This window comes from Rhinopithecus roxellana, chromosome 2, assembly GCF_007565055.1.
Source record: "Rhinopithecus roxellana isolate Shanxi Qingling chromosome 2, ASM756505v1, whole genome shotgun sequence".
Classification (NCBI taxonomy): Eukaryota; Metazoa; Chordata; class Mammalia; order Primates; family Cercopithecidae; genus Rhinopithecus; species Rhinopithecus roxellana.
Genome location: NC_044550.1, coordinates 4,397,262 through 4,415,690, shown reverse-complemented (window position 1 = coordinate 4,415,690; position 18,429 = coordinate 4,397,262). Strand labels below are relative to the sequence as shown.

Genomic DNA, 18,429 nt, shown 5'->3' with positions numbered 1-18,429 from the left:
GAATGCTGCTAAAGACTCTGCCAAATAAAACAAAATCCAGAGCAGCACAAATTGCTAAAATACATATTTTATGAGGTAACTCACACAACAGATCACAACTGTAGATAGTGAGGTAAAAGTCCTCGAAGCACAAAGGCTATAAAATTGTGATGTAGAGGTGTGTAAACATCTGAATTTCAATCTATTCACTGTAGTAGAGACCTGTTACTTCAAGAGTATGATATCGAATGAGATAAGGGAAAGACTCACACATACAGCAGTAAAACAACAAATAACAGGAAAAAAGATTAGACTATGCAATTTGTATCTTCATTAATATTTTGTTTAAAGGTAAAGTAATAAACTTTTTTAAGAAAGAAAATACCTCTCTTTCCTGAAAAGTATATTTTAAAAAGTTAGACCATCTTGTTCCTTTCTATTAACACAATTAAACCCCAAGTTAAAGGCAGAGGGGAACAACATGCTTTTTCATGGTTAAAAATCCACAGCTTTCCTCAAATATATTTTTATTCCTGGAGTTACATGCTGTGTTTTTTTTTTTGTTGTTGTTTGTTTGTTATCTCCCATTGTAGCTAGCTCAATCTTGGAAGTACTAGGCATTTAATAAGTACTTGAATAAATTAATTTGACTGAGTAGTCTCAAAATTAGGATTATATATATATATATTGCTCATAATGGTAAATTCTGCAATGGAAAAGGTTTGTGTAAGCTTTTTTTTTAATTTTATTTTTTTAAATGCATGTTGGTGTTGTCTCTAACAAGCATAGAATTATTTGCACTTTAATACTACATTGATGATGGACACTAAAGAGCACAAATTAGATAGATTCTAATTCCAGACCTTGTGGCCCAGTCTTTAGAATGTGACAGGCAAGGAGAAAAAGTAATACAAGTTTTGGCAGGAGATTGCTGGGGAAAGGACCAAGCTAAGTATCTTCACTCACAGAGGAAAACAGGTGGTTTAGTCACTGAATAGACATCCAGTATCCCTCCTGATGTGCAGATGTTTGGAGATGGCCGTTCCACAGCATGATTTGCTCCTTCTACCAATTCACACATGTAGATGGTCCAGAGTTAACCAGAGCACTGGGATGGACACTGGGACTCAAAGCACAATCTTGACTTTGATGTGGGAAGGAAAGTAGGAATGAAAACAATGAATAAATGAACAAATGGATGGATGGATGGATGAATGAATGAATGAATGAATGAATGAATGAACGAATAGAATTGTACCTACATGATTTCCTAGTTTTGTTTCTCAGTTCCCACAGACAACAATTCTCAAGTTTATTGTCAGGAAATTCAGAAAATAAACTGGAATTGAAGTTATCAAAATTGGTCCAGGAAACACAGGCTTTTGGGGAACACAAACTGTAATATTATAGTAGGAAGGTTGCAGAATCCAGTGTAAGACATTTGAAATTAGCAGATTTTTCTCACAGTAAAAATGTCATATTAAAGCAGCAGTCATATAAATGAAATATAAGTGAGACTTATCCCTGGGAAAAAGTGTCAAATATTGCAACCACATAAATCATTCTATTTACATCTTCTTTGGACTAGACTATTTAGATTTAATCAATGACACCTGAAATATTCACCATGGATGGTAATGTGTTTTGGAGATATTCTTTTTCATAATTATATTTCCTTACACTTTTTCTGATTGTGCTAATTTCTTATCATCGATTTACACACATGAAATAAATATGTATGTATTTTTATAACTATAAAGAGATGAGATGGGTAACATAAACCAAAAATGAATGCAGTTTTATTGTTTTATAAGCATAATCATATACAGGCAAAGATATATGAGGCAGATCCAATTGAAATAATCATTTTATTAAAGTAAAATGTTTACCTTTTACAAGAGCAGTGTGTAAAACAACACTGGTGTTGAAGTAGTCTTAAGGTTGACCAGGCTGAAACTTGCAAGATAATCTCTCTTAACTACGACTGTTTATTTATATTAAAAATACCATTGATTTTATGTTCATATTTCCAGCATCACAACAGTTTAACTTTAATGAATCCCATTACTGCATATTACAATAAATGGTTGCTTCTTTGAATTGTACTTTGATATATTGATTCATATTTTTATATTTCAAAAAGCATTGGACATTTTTTCAAACACCTTGTGTTTTTGAATTTTAATGATGTTGTGTAAAATGTTTTGCAATACATAAAAAAGTATTATAGTTTAATATGTTTTCTTTCAAATAGATTAATTTGTGACATTATAGTATAATTCTGCCCTTATATGCACTATGAAGCTTATTTTTAGGTATTTTTCTAATAAGAGCAATTATTTCAAAATTGTTTATCTGAATCTTGCCATTAAATATCAAAGAACGATGCTTCACTTCCTTCTTAATACATCAAATACATGTGAGAATTATATATGGATTCATACTTCATTCACCTTTTGACTTGAGGATTTCTACAAATATACCACCCTTACATTTCCTGACTTTGTTTTCTTATAAATTTCCACCTTTCATGGCCCATCTTATGTTCATCTCAGCTAAGAGCTAACAATATAAACAATAAGTACTGTTTTCAGAAATGACAGCAGTATTTTTCACACCAGACATTTGTACATCTATGCTAAATGTCGCACATAGATTCTACAGAAGAAAAAATCTGTAAGAGAAAACAAAAAGAGTAACCTATGAATTAAAAGAGTAACCTGTGTACAGCTACTTTGGTTCAGGTTAAGGGAATCAGCACAAGACCGTTTGGATTCTAGTGGTAGTAATGAGTGCTGTGGGTTGTGGTGATCAGTTGAATGAGGTGGCAGAACAAACAATGGACACCCTATTATCTGTTTAATCTATTTTAAAGTCAGACACAGAAAAACTAGGAAGCAATTTCGGCAACATGAAACCTTCTCTAAAGGGACACTAAATAATCATCATTTCTATAAGGTTCTAATTCTAGAACTATGTTCTTAAGGTTTATAAAACCATAGAGATGAAAGTTACCTTAAAAATACATTATATTCAGATTCCTTCATTTTTTACAGATGAGAAAAACCAAGGCCAAAAGAACAAGATTGATTTATATAATGTAACGGGTCTTTATCATCTAGATTGAGATTTTCCTACTATTCCATGATTGAACATAAATAATAAACAGCAAATAAATATCAAAACATAAGTCTGCTACTTTTTTGAGTCCTTACAGTACTTACTGAAATCCTATAATACATTGTGCTATCTCATGTGTGTGTATACATATGCATAGGTGGGTATAGTTATTAGATATGGCAAGAAAAATACTGGACTACTGATGTAAAAGAGGTCTTGGTTTAGCTCTTTTTCTGCTACACGCATGCCTGGTAACCCTAGAAGAACTGAGGGAGAATTACTTAACCTCTCTGGGTCTCAATTATTTCATCTAAATTGTGAAAATATTCAACCAGATTTGTATAATTTTCCACCCCTATAATTCTCAAGATTTTAAAAAATAACCCATGTAACTTTTTTCTTTTTTTAATTTATTTTTTATGGAGAACACTGCATCCTAGATACCAAAATAGCCTATCCAAATGAAAAAAAAAAAAATTGTCAAGAAAACCTCCTGAGTTAAGGTTTGAAAATGTATTTGCCCTTGGTTAATATCCTGCAGCTCAGTACACAAAAGATGAAAAATGGCTTATCAACAAATACATTCATGAGAAAGGAAAAAAGAATAATCTCAAAACAGGTAATTTATTTCCAGATAACTTTTGTGAAAACAGAATTTTTTCTATTATTCATTTATTTCGAAGATCTGAAATCGATGTTACCAAATACTGACAAAATTAAGAGATGCAGTCATTCATCTCCAGAGACTGGAATGTTCAACCCGTGTTGTAACTGAGGTATCTGTCCAGAAATTCATTTTCTAAAGGATTAATTGCTATCCAAAAATGTACTGTAGACAAAGCTACAAAGGAAGATTTCAAAAATACCAATACTCTTTATTACTGTTTATGGGTTATATAGGCTGTCACTGAATTCCTCTCTCTTATTAAGTGATGACAGTAGAAAGATACAATGAACAGAAATTTTGATTTTTAAAAGAAAAAATCAGCTCTTAAATGTGACTGATTAGAGGAAATTCTAGCAATAAAATAAATTGAGGATTTCAGGCTATTAGATTTTATTTATCTAATCTCTGAGTGATCCCTATTATCATTTGTCATTATTACTAAATATCTATATGTTTGATGATGCTATTTGTTCAAAGATTGACTTTCAAATTTGAATAAACAGACAGAGCGATCAAAACCATGAGTTTTTCTATAAGTTCATTAGGAATGCTAATATGGAAGCAATCACTTATAATTGTATCCTTGAATCTTTTGTCCTTTAGATTGTAAAAAATGAAAACAAACAAGGTGATGTTAGTCCCTCTCATTATAAGTTTGCATAGTATTGCAGTAAACATGTGAAAGTTGGCTATCTTCAATGGCACAGTTGAGGTTTTCTACTAAATTACTTCCTCAAAACATTAAAGAAAACAGTGCTTCTGAATGGGTTGTTTGTTCTCTTTCAATAGAATATTTTCTCTTATTTTTTCAAGCCACCATTTTACCAAAAAAAAAAAAAAAACTCTATAAATAATTATTTTCACTTCTCACATTAACTGAAACCCTTCTTGATATTGAATAGGGAAACAAATTATCTTTAAAGCTTCCTGGAACTCATTTCAGGTTTATTACCCAAAGCTGGCCATCAAAATAACTGGTGGAGAACACCCTGTTAGTATCAGAAACTATCAGGCAAACTGCCCAGCTCTTTCATTATTCTTGACAAACATCTAGTGGTCTCTATCTGGGAACCTTATTACCTCTTTCAATTTGCTTTCAGTGCCATCACGTCACTATTGCAAGATATTTTTGTTTTCAGAATTTAGCTGGCAGCAGAATAATTAAAGAGAGCAATGTTAAAACAAACAAACAAACAAAAACAAGCAGTATAGTATTTAAAAAACTGTCGTTACTTTTCAAATTATAGTCTTTAATAAAGGTGTGAGGTACTTTTTTTGCTGACCTTATAATTTAGGTTTCTCACCAATGTGTTGTCTTCATTCCATTTTTTTTCTTACTACTTTTTTAGTCAAGGTCAATTTTTTTTAAAAGCGTGGGTAGTTTAGCACGTCTTGGAAGTTAACTCACAATTATTAATATGTAGTTACTCAGAAGATAAAGAAAGAAATCAGTCCTCACGTTTTACCTGCTCACATTCTTGTCCTTATAAATAAGAGTTGAGAAAGAAAAATAATACAGATTTCTTAAAAATGAATGACATATATTTCCCATTGAATATATCTTTAAAATTATTTGGTATCTTCTTCAAATTCTATTTTATTATTTTCCAGATCCTTCCATTATTTCTAATATTAATTTATAATACTTTTAAATATTTCCACAGCAAATTTATTAACATTTCCACTATTTAAATCCCTGTATTGTCAGGATGATTCTGATTTTGAAATGTAAATATCTGAATATTTATTTCAATCTGACTTTTTGCATTAATGTTTACTTACTAAAAATTAAAATCTCATTGTATTATTATAAACATTGTTATCCTATTGTTTGTAAAGCCAGTTTTTACTGAAAACAGTTCTATTCATTTAAAAAAAAAATGATTTTTTACTCCATTCCATTAACAACAAGGAAAAAACTTTTAGACCAACAATCACATATCTATTTTCTAACTAACACAAATAGGTTTCAAAAGTAGCCAGTGCTATTGGTTGAAAATATATTTCAATAAGGGTTACCTGCACGTAAAGCAGATGAAACAGTAAATGAAGAGTACATGTTTTTAGACACTTATTTTCCTTACTCTTTCAATGTTTGCATTACAAAAAAAAAAATTCTGCTCAACTTCGTTACAGTTAATATGGTATCTGCCTTTTCTTCTGCCAAATCCTACTTAAATTTTTAATGAGGCAAATGTTTTATTTGACTAAATTAATTTTGCATTCATTATCGTCTGTTTAAATACATTATCACAATAAAAAATAAGGTAGACTAGTTTCTTAGTTTAGGCTGCTATATCAAAATACCTCAGGTTAAGTAATTTATAAATAACAGAAATGCATTGCTCACAGTTCTGGAGACCAGCAAATCCAAGATCAAAGGCCCAGCAGATTAGGTGTCTTGTGAGAGCTCTTCTTCTACTTCAGAGATGGTGCCTTCTTGCTGAGTACTCGAATGGCAGAAGGGGCAGGCAAGCTCCCTTGGGCCTGTTTTATAAGGGCACTAATCCTATCCACGAGGACGGAGCCCTCATGAGCTAATCATCTTCCGAAGGCCCCACGTTTTAATACCACCAGAATGGGAATTTGATTTCGACCTATGCAGTGCGGTAGGAGGGGCCACAAACGTCCAGATCTTCCCAATTAGCAACAAATAGTCTCATGTAAAATGAGTGCTTTCTGGATCAAGAGGCTAAATGTTTAATTAGATTAATAGAATCAAACAGAAAATTCCATTTGTCTGGGATCTTTCAATCAAAATCTTCATTAATAGGAGTGATTCCAATATATTAACAATAATTGGTATTTGTGTTACTTTGTACCAACAAAAATTTTAATTTACTCGGGTTTACAGAGGAAAAGGAGGAAAGTGCTTTAATATTTGGTGCCTCGTAGAGAGTAAAAATTTATAGTATAGGTCAGTATGTTAGAGTCCTAATGCAAAATCTTTGATTTGTATGTAGTGTCCAAAGGTTTTCCTTGCAGCAGTTCATTTGTCATGAGTAGAACTGATATGTCATCCCAAGTTGTAACAACACCCAAGGTGGCAGTTATCTCAGAGAAGTCCAAAATAAACATTCTGTTACAAAATACTACTTAAAAAAAAAAGTTTCATTTACACTGAAGTCATAAAAATGTTGCAAAGCTTTTACATGTAAATATTTGTTCATTTTCATATTATATTTCAATTAATATAATAACTTTCCAACATTCTACACTTTCAAAACTGGAATATAAGATTGACATCTACAATACAGTAATCTCCAAGGAAAATAATGCCCTACTGTCAGCAAAGATACAAAAATGATAACTATGTTTAATAAGTTTCATCAAAGATAATTTCATTGCCATTTGAACTGAACCAAAAAACCAAAATAAATATTGATGACCTTACCTTCTTGAACTGCTTGAAAAGGGTTGTTGCCATCAACAAACGTCACTGAAAATGTGATTTTCTCAGTCTGTAAGATCTCCTCATTCTGGTTAAGGTCACCAACTGCTGTGCGAAACACCTCATCATCCTTTTTGGCAGATTCATCAAAAATTGCTCCTAGAAAGAAGTGAGTTTTGCCATTAAATAATAACATAAATATTCTGTCTTGCCCTCTGGAAATATGACATGGAGACTTATGTATTTAAAAAACATATACGTTCACTTAAAACATGCACTTTATTTATTAACGAAACACATTGTACTGGAAGCAGTGTAATAGCTGAGAAGGAATGTAATTACTTCTTCCAAATGGAATGATAAATAGTACCTCAAAGTGTTATTGCAGGGAGATCATGGGGAAGAAAATGTAATAAGTATCAAAAGCTTCTACATGACAAAGTATCCAATACATTCAATGTCTAATATTATGAAACCTTTAAGGAATTCACAGCTGGAAGATTTCTTTTCTGAATAAAAGGAAATAAGCTCAGAAAACTTCCTAAGGTCAATTCATACAATATATAGGAATCAAACAATTGTGGAGATCTTAATTTATTTTTCATTTCCTTCCTTTCTTCCCCCCCCCCCTTTTTTTCTGAACACAGGTATCATTATCTTTTATAGTAGTAAAGTCAATAATATTTATAGAAAATGTAAAGACATTCAAATCTCTGTGCAGAGGGAATGGAGAAATATTTCTCAAGGAACTAATGTAAGTCCTAATGTAAGTCCTAATTATAGCATTTTTTATCCATATGTAACTATGATGATGATAAACACTGTTAAATTTTATTGAGTATTTGGTTGGTAATGGCATATTTGGTAAACACATTGATTCTAAGGGCAAACTGATTTTAAATACTGACTCTGTCACTTGTTAAGTATGCGACCTTGACCAACATGCTCAAATTCTAAACCTCACATTTGTCTAACCTCACATTGTATGTATTAAACACATTGGTCTAAATCTCACGTTGTGTGTATTAAACACATTTGTCTAAACCTCACATTGTGTGTACTAAATGATAATATACAGTGTGTATTATTATATACACAGTATGTATTATAAAGCCAGTGTGAAGCTGGCTTTATCTTTTCACTGCTCTTTTGGTTTGGTTGGTTGCTTGGTTTATTTTGAGATGGAGTCTTGTTCTGTCGCCTAGGCTACAGTGCAATGGCGCGATCTCAGCTTACTGCAAACGTCCGCCTCCTGGGTTCAAGCCTTTCTCCTGCTTCAGCCTCCTGAGTAGCTGGGATTACAGGTGCACACCACCACACTCGGCTAATTTCTTTTTGTATTTTTAGTAGAGACAGGATTTCACCATTTTGGCCAGGCTGGTCTCGAGTTCCTGACCTCAGGTGATCCACCCGCCTCAGCCTCCAAAAGTGCTGGGATTAAAGGAGTGAGCCACCGTGCCTGGCCATCACTGCTCTTTTATATTGGCATGGATTGTATCAGTCTCCTCAAACCATTGCCTTGTTTCCTATATATTTTGAATACCTGTCCATGGCCTGAGAGAAAATAATGAAGAATTCTTTTTTTTTTTTGAGACAGAGTCCCACTCTGTCGCCCAGGCTGGAGTGCAGTGGTGCCATCTCGGCTCACTGCAAGCTCTGCCTCCCGGGTTCATGCCATTCTCCTGCCTCAGCCTCCCAAGTAGCTGGGACTACAGGCGTCCGCCACCACGCCTGGCTAACTTTTTGTGTGTGTGTGTGTGTATATATATATATATATATATTTTATTAATATAATTTTATTGTATAATGAAATTTAATTTATTAAATATAAAATATAAATTTATTAATATAATTAATATAGATTATATACTTTTTTACTTAACCTGTCTTTTCTGAACCAGATAATACTTTTTAATCTAAGCTCTTGTGAAAACATTTAGACAATAAATGTTTGACCTATCTTGCTAATTTAAGCAACTTTCATAAGAATTATTTTAATATGCGATAATCCTTATGTTTATCTAGATTAATAATTACAATGAAATTTAATACTATTATGTTTAGATATACAAATTTCCTTAATAGTTTGTTAGGAAGTATGATACAAATTTTTTATAATTGAAGCTGAAATAACCAATTCATTTTAAATCAGATCATCTAAACGTCTACTCACAAAGTAATAATGTCTATTCATACAAAGATATTTCAACTTGTCATGGATTCTAAATGAGTCTTTAAAAAGGAGTTTCTAATCAACCTTGTTTTATAGCAGGTGGTGTTACTGACTTCTGCTGTATTGGTAATACGTTTTTGATGGAAGCATTTTACTATTACATGGCAGAACACTTAATATTGCCTTAAATATTCAACTTGGCTTAATAAACAGCAGAAACCTGCGGAAATGATAGCACATTAGTCAATCCTTTGCAGAATTAAGATATACTGAGAAAATGGATAAAAGAAACAGTTCATCTTTCTGCAAACAGCAAGGAAGCACACAGAAGAAACAGTTCATCTTATTGCAAACAGTGGAATCAAAGAACAGAAAATCTTATCCAACATTTCAAATCCCAGTTATTTATTTACATGTTTTCTTCAGCCATAAAAATGTCATCTTAAACTGACTTTGTACTAAAAGAGTGCAGGCAGTATTTTGTCTTCAACACAAGCATTCTGAAAACAATGTGATATAGTTCCACAGGAAGGATCCTGGAACAGAAATTCCTTTCTAATGTCACCCACTTCCAATAGTCACAGCAAAGTCATCTCTTTATTGTTTGTATTAATGCACAAATATTACCAGTCTAGATAATCTAATACTGTATGTACTAGGTCTATTTTGTTAACTATATAGTTGCTCAAATATAACATTCATAACTATGTAGTTAACATGATGCCAAAGCACCTAGATCCTTCCCGGGTATGTTTTATTAGCATGATTTTACAGTCAGTTTTATTTTATAACCTTCATGAGAAAAGCAGATTAGACCTGTCATGATAACACAATTATTACACCATTGATATACACACACACACACCACACATGGCATTTCGTCAATACTCTGTATATACTTCTTATTGGCCAAACTGAAGGGAAGAATAACCAATCAAGAAAGCAGGAAAGGAATGCCTCCTAAATATTTCTATTATAGCAATTTTTAATTAGTCATTTCTATCACTAAAGGTTGATATTCTGTTGCTTTTATGGGGGAGAAATAAAGGCTTTATGCAATCCTTATGCAAACATACTGACATGCAAGTAGCCAAAATATATATATTTTAAATGAAAACTATATCATGTTTACAGGTCTGCTTATATCTTAGAAAAATACTAATGTTAATGAGTTTGTACTATATATGTAATGCTACTGAAAACAATTTTCATGGACTAATGGACCAATTGGCATATATATGAAAAAAATACCAACTTTAGGCAAAGTTCTACAAAAATACAGTTGTCAACTTAATTACAATGTATAGTAATATTAAAGCAATGCTAATGTCTTAAATTGTCATTGTGAGGTGTCATATGTAAAAGTATTAATGCAGGTATGCCCTTTGAAAATTCATAAATTATTGTACAATTCAAAGTTATAAAACAGCTAACAAGCTGTAGTACTTCTGTTAAAAAAAAAGCATAATTATATTATAGAAAGGTATTTAAATATTCCCAAAATACATCTACTTACTTGCCAATTTTTAAAATGACAATCCAAATTTTTTCTTTAAACCTAATAGATATATGCTTGGGGTGTGTGTGTGTGTGTGTGTATGTAGATTTTTTGAACTTGAAATAAGTCAGTACTTCAGATCATAAAATCATTTCACCCAAAAATACATTCACAAATATGCCTTCTAAATAAAATATTTAAAAGTTCACTAAACTAAGCAACTCAACAAGTGTCCAAACATTCAAAGATTTTTCTCCTTTGTGGTTTTATTTTTGGTGTTTCCTCTACCATGGAGGTAGTCCTTATCACATTAGCAAAATATAATTTCCTAGGCCATAGAAACTATTTTTATACTTACATTGTGTATAAAAGAGCCTGAATATTTTAGACACTCAAGAATCACTGATTAAACCTTTTTTAAACATTAAATTAGGTATAATCTTGTAAAATAAAATACCAAAATTCAGATGTATAGCTAAAATAAAAGTTATACCTAAACCTAAATGAAAACAAAAGTAGACTTAAAAATGTGCTTGCATGTTAATTTATTGTCACAGGCATTATCACGATTCCAGAATACTCAAGTTAGCAAGGTAGTAATCATACACAAGGTGATTAATAATCATGCTAAAAACTTGTATTTTAGTTTGAATATTGAAAATTTTGTGTCTTATAAATTTAAGAGACAAGTGGAATAAACATTATTTACCTGATAAGATAGTAGAGAAAAAAATGTGTTCATTTTGCACATAATTTACTCTAAAAATATTGAGAAAAATTTTGATATATCTTGAAGAAATTTTCCACAGCAAATAGAATTATTGGAAGATACATATATTCTATAACAAACCTATCAAGTTGTATTTAAAATAAAAAACTCTAAATATTGAAACCAGCATCAACACATCCACATTCCTATTGTACAATCAATAGCATATCATGTAGCAAAACTTATATAAAAACATTCGTGCACAAATGTTTCGTTGAATTTCATAGTCCCAAATAAAATCAAAGATGGCTGATCTTCATTTTGTTAGTCAAAAAGTTCTAAATTTTTACTCTCTCTACTCACTTAATTTTAACGGACATGTAAATTATATATGGTAGGTAATCATAAAAGGAATAAACTTCATTGAAAGTTAGCAAAGGTGCTACATGCAATGAATATTTTATTTTCTTTGTAACAACAGAGATGATTCTTTGGTTCATGCTCTCTCTTTCTCTACCCCCCAGCTTTTTCCCCTCACTTTTTCTCTTTATGTTCACATATTCATGCATCTAGCCATTCATCCATCTATTCATCAAACCAATCCTTCCTAAACACAGAAAAAAAAACATCAAAGCCAAGCCACTGTACTCTTTAACAAATTGTTTAGTGGCCAAATATTTGAAATGGGTTAAGTATTGAATAAAATCATAGTGGAAATAAGATGCCATAAGAAGATCATAAAAAGAGGCAATCATGTTGTTTTTGTAAACTCATAGCTGAAAGGAATTTTAGAGATGGTTTATGCAAACCTCGTCATGCTTCATAAATTATAGTGCAAACATTTTAAGTATTTCCACCCAAATTACACAACCAAAGGTTACAAGATGTAGAGTAGGAGGTTAGTTGTCCTGGTTTCAAGTTTGGAGCTATGTCTGACATATTATGCTTTTTTCACTTCAAACATTTGTTTTATGGTGGTTATATATATAGAGAGAGTAGATCAGGACATATATGTGGGTGTATATACACATGTACATATATATTCAATAAATAGTACTATAATAATGATTAGCATATTAAATTCATTTATTTTAAGCCATGAAGGTTATAAAATTGATGAAACATAGTAAAATGCTGATCAGAAGAATAGTTTTACATAAAATTTAATTCCTTTGCCTGAGAAGCTTCAACAACTTTAGTTTAGGAGGTTAAAATAAAGAAAAAAGTACAACCTTCTGCCTTGGGGAGTTTATTGGTCACAGTAGGATTTACAGTTCTGCAGAGCTATTCAGAATTGTTAAATCATCATATATCCTTACTGTTTTAGATGCTACTATTCACAAGTGGGTTTTTAATTTAATTCTGACAATGCATTTTGCATACACATTAGTTGCACTGTGAGCATATATCCAAGTAAAGAGATTTATAACATTGTTTTTATCTACAAACAGGATTCCTACTATTGCCAGTGGAAATTATGCAGCACTTCAAAAGGAGGGCAAATAATAAAAGGTATTATAGATATTGTAAAAATCAGATTTCTCCTTTATTTCATTGTTTCATTCATGTTACCCTCAGTTCGAGGAGAAAAAATGTTGAACATGTTCAAAACTACTAGGTAGTAAGAAAAGTTAGCAGTATTACGACCAAAAGAAATTAGCATTTTTGATACCATTTAGTATATTTACTTAAGCATAGATAATATATTTGACACCAATTAGCATCTTTACTTAGCAGAGATATCAGTTACTATTTCAGTGGGGTATTATTACAATGAAGGTGAAGGCATTGTTTATATATATATGTATATAAATATATACACATATGCACGTGTGCATATATATGTGTATATATTTATATTATACATGTTAATATGTGTATATATTTATATTTTACATGCACAAATAGGTACATTTATTACATACACACACATATATATTACAACCATGTGTATGTAATGAATGCACATGTGTGTATGTAATAAATGTGTCTATTTGTGCATGTGTGTATATAAATATAATTGTATATTTATATCTACATAGATATATATATCTATGTGTGTGTGTGTGTATATATATATATATAAAATTATCTGCCCAGGAAATGTTAATTGAGATATCATCCACAATTTAATTCTGTATTACAAATGTTTCAGCAGCATCTTAGTTAACAGAACATTTCCTAATATGTTCTATGCTTACCCTTGCAGGCATGAAACAGGGTTTTCAGAACTCTTTATCCTTTTTTCATGAGGCATATTTTTCTCATTTCATCTTATCTAACCCTTCACAATCACTCTGACTAAAGAAGTAAACCAAAACAATGACTCTAATTGTTGGAAAGGAGGTGCTGGATATACACCAAATTCATGACAATTAGCAAATATTATTCTGGATTAGAGACAGTTGTTTGTTCTCTGTTGTGTTTCTCTCCAGTTTATAATAATTGAAATATTAGAAACACTAGCAATTAACATTTATTAGTACTAAGGACTGTACTAAGTGGCTCATAGACATTATTTTATTTAGTTGTGATAAAAAAAAAAAAAAAACCTCTGAGGGAAGTGAAACTCGGGTTAAGTAACTTTCCCCTGGCTCAAGCTAGTAATAATTGCTGCAGAATCCACAGCTCTCAGTTTCTCAGCAATCTTCCGAAAACACTAGGAGCTTAATAACTGGCAATATATACATTAAAACAAATTTCCAGATAAGAAAATGATATGCATATTTTTATTTTCGTAATAATATATATGGAGAGAGACAGAGTCTTTCTCTGTCACCCAGGCTGAAGTGTAATTGTGTAACAATGGCTCACTGCAGTCTCAATCTCCCCGACTCACGTGATCCCCCTGTCTCTGCTCCCTGAATAGTTGAAACTACAGGGGCATGCCACCAAGCTTGGCTAATTTTTAATTTTTTTGTAGAGACTAGGGTCTCACTTTGTTGCCCAGGCTGATATCGCACTTCTGGGCTCAAGTGTTCCTCACTTGAGGGACTGTACTATCACTGTACCTCTGCATCTCAAAGTGCTGAGGTCACAGACATGAGCCACAACACCCATCATTTCATAATAATTATAATAAAATTTTATTGTACATTAAAATTCTCAAATAGGTTTCAATCTTACATTTTGTTTTATAAAATTTTATTAATTATGTATATTTCTATATAATTTCTAGTACTTTTTGCATACTTTGAAGTTTCAATATTAGTCTCAGTGATTTAGCTTATACTATGTCAGAAGTTGATTTACCTGTTTTTATACAAACTTTATAGTTAAGGGTGTTTAGGGATAACTAATATATATAAAAATGTAAATTGATATAAATTTCTAAACCTTAGGCTACATAACAATCTTTGCAGTTACTTTGGAATAGTGTTAAGTGAGTTCCAATAGAATATGCACTATGACATATTTTTAAATGCAGAATTCAGAACAAATCTCTAGTCTTTCAATTTCTAAGGAGTTTTGTTGTTGTTGTTGCTGACTTTAGTGACTAATGATCCTAATAGAGTGACAATAAAATATATATAAAATATATAAAGTCATTAACTTTATATATTAAGGACCACTGATAATTTACTAGGTCTATAATATTCAAATTGTGGTCAGGTACAGGAACTGTCTGACTTATTATTTTCCAGTGTCTAGTGCTTACTTATCACTCTGTTTTGAGAGTTCAAAATACATTATAAGATTAACTTCCATTTCACCCACCATAATTATTTAGCCTATAGGAAAGCATCATTTTTATTTTAAACATAGGTAATCAAGTTGAAAGAGGATATTGTCAAGATCACAGAGGGTATTAGTTATGATAGAGTATAGAAAGGTGTAAGTGGAAGGAGAAAATTCCATGCAGATAGTTAAATGATTATACAGAAATCCTTGAATGTGTATTGTAATTTACATTTAGCTAGTGTCTGAAACATTTTTAATAATTCAGACACCTTTACATTCTGTTTTCTTCAATATATTTTTGACAAAGTGACTTAAAATTAGAAGGATAAATCATAGACCAAGAAGTGAAATTTTCAGTACTGTCTCCAGAGATTTCCTCAGAGATTTATGTTTGAATGTGACATTTGCTCACAGTGTGAAATAAGTCAAATTCAAAGAGATTCTTCATTCTAACACAAGGCCCTTTTCTTAGCCTTACTTTCCAATAACATGTGAATTCACATTTCATTTGGAAAACTTGTATAGTTATCCATAAACACAAAACACATTTAAACTGATAATACTATCACTGGAAAAATCTGACAGCTGTGTGTTTTCCAGAAGTATGTGGGAGAAAGGGAAATGCAGGGTGCTTGCCTAAGGAACAGGTATGCTGAGTCATCCACATGGAGCATAAAAAGGGGTTAACTTTTTAAATAATTTCATGTTGGAACATAGATCCTCTCAGAATAGTTTATGTACTTTATACTAGTTTAGTGAATAAACATTTCAAAGATCAATTCTTTGAATAGGAATGCTTTGGAATTTTTAAAGAGTACTTGTGACTATTTCTAAAAAAATAAATAAATAAATAAATAAAAAGCAGTGGCGGGGACTAGACAGTGAAAGCTCAAATATCTGGATTTTTTTTTCTTGTATAAAAGCAGCAATGTTTAACTCTAAATTAGTTTACATCTTTTCTTACTGAATCCGTGAAGATTCAACCAGAACCTTGTGTGCTATGCTGCAGTCTCTTTCTCTATTTCATACATTTAACTGAAACAATACCCTATTATTACAAAATTCTGCCATGACGAGAACAAAAAGAACTGGTTTGACAATAGACACTTTGAACACTGCACAGCAATTCAAATTCTTCCCAAACTGACATGATGTATTTTTTTTTAAATAAATAGTCAAAAAGGTGATAAGGTAGCTACTGAAAAGTATATTCATGGAGAAAAGTTGCAGATATTTTTAGAAATTGAACAGATTTAACATTTTTTCTTCCTGTAACAATTTACTCTATCTTTTTAATATTACCTTCAACTTCGACAAAAAAAGTGTGATAATTGGCCTATACTACTATAAGTAAAATCATATGCCAAAGAAATATCTGTATGAAAACATAGTGTGAATGTGATCCTCTTAGAAGGGTCAAACACATTTTGCACACAAATAATGTAGTGTAGGCTGTCTTCTACATAGTAAAAGTTCTAATTTTATGTTTAAGACAAAAATTTACTCTGCTTTGAGATGAAAAATCATTTTACCTATCTGAATTGGCCAAAACAAATAATTTGCTTATAATTGAGCATTTTAAAACTTCTGTAAAATACTGTTTAATTCTAAAGTAAATGATTGCAGCCTGTAGAATATTTCAGGTAGGAAAACGGTACTCTTCCAATATAAAACTCAAACTTCATAGTTTATTAACTCCGAACTCATTTATAATTTTTTTCTTCTTATTTCATGAATGTACATTTAACTAGCAAAAATGAAGATTTTATAGATATCCACTGATTATTTTTCCAATATATTCTATAAAACATACAGATATTTCCAGGAAATTGCCATGCAAAATATTTCAAAAGCATTAAGCAAACAGCAATTCTATTATAACTGTAGACTAGACAATTGTAAAGGAGACATGAGTTTCCCTTAGAAGGATGTCAAAATTTCTAGGTATTTATTAGCTGCAATATATATTACTGAAAACCATGACACAAGAACTACATGACAAATGCACAAGCTTCAGTAGCCGATTCGATCAACCAGAAGAAAGGGCATCAGTGATTGAAGATCAAATGAATGAAATGAAGTGAGAAGAGAAGTTTAGAGAAAAAAGAGTAAAAAGAAACAAACAAAGCCTCCAAGAAATATGGCACTATGTGAAAAGACCAAATCTACACCTGATTGGTGTACTTGAAAGTGACGGAGAGAATGGAACCAAGTTGGAAAACACTCTGCAGGATATTATCCAGGAGAACTTCACTAACCTAGCAAGGCAAGCCAACATTAAAATTCAGGAAATACAGAGAATGCCACAAAGATACTCCTCTAGAAGAGCAACTCCAAGACACATAATTGTCAGATTCACCAAAGTTGAAATGAAGGAAAAAATGTTAAGGGCAGCCAGAGAGAAAGGTCGAGTTACCCACAAAGGGAAGCCCATCAGAGATCAGCCCAGCTGATCTCTTGGCAGAAACTCTACAAGCCAGAAGAGAGTGGGGGCCAATATTCAACATTCTTAAAGAAAAGAATTTTCAACCCAGAATTTCACATCCAACCAAACTAAGCTTCATAAGTGAAGGAGAAATAAAATCCTTTACAGACAAGCAAATGCTGAGATTTTGCCACCACCACTTGTAGGTCTCTGCCCTACAAGAGACCCTGAAGGAAGCACTAAACATGGAAAGGAACAACAGGTACCAGCCACTGCAAAAACATGCCAAATTGTAAAGACCATCAATGCTAGGAAGAAACGGCATCAACTAATGAGCAAAATAACCAGCTAACATCATAATGACAGGATCAAGTTCACACATAACAATATTAACCTTAAATGTAAATGGGTTAAATGGTCCAATTAAAAGACACAGACTGGCAAATTGGATAAAGAGTCAAGACCCATCAGTTTGCTGTATTCAGGAGACCCATCTCACATGCAGAGACACACATAGGCTCAAAATAAAGGGATGGAGGAAGATCTACCAAGCAAATGGAGAACAAAAAAAGGCAGGGGTTGCAATCCTAGTCTCTGATAAAACAGACTTTAAACCATCAAAGATCAAAAGAGACAAGGAAGGCCATTACATAATGGTAAAGGGATCAATTCAACAAGAAGAGCTAACTATCCTAAATATATATGCACTCAACTTCTTTATAGAAGAATCTTAGCGTTTATTAAATTCTAGCTTTCTGTAGAGGACCTTGCACTTCCTGTAGTCCT

General features: G+C 31.8%; 1 protein-coding gene across 2 annotated transcripts in view; it reads right to left on the bottom strand.

Moving 5' to 3' along the window:
- The window catches only part of GRID2 (glutamate ionotropic receptor delta type subunit 2), a 1,566,068-nt gene that overhangs the window by 1,260,271 nt on the left and 287,368 nt on the right, over window positions 1–18,429 (bottom strand). For both annotated transcript variants that reach the window (XM_030916966.1, XM_030916977.1), the window contains exon 2: window positions 7,161–7,316. In XM_030916966.1, coding sequence (XP_030772826.1) covers window positions 7,161–7,316 — 156 coding nt within the window. The remainder of the gene's footprint in view (window positions 1–7,160; window positions 7,317–18,429) is intronic.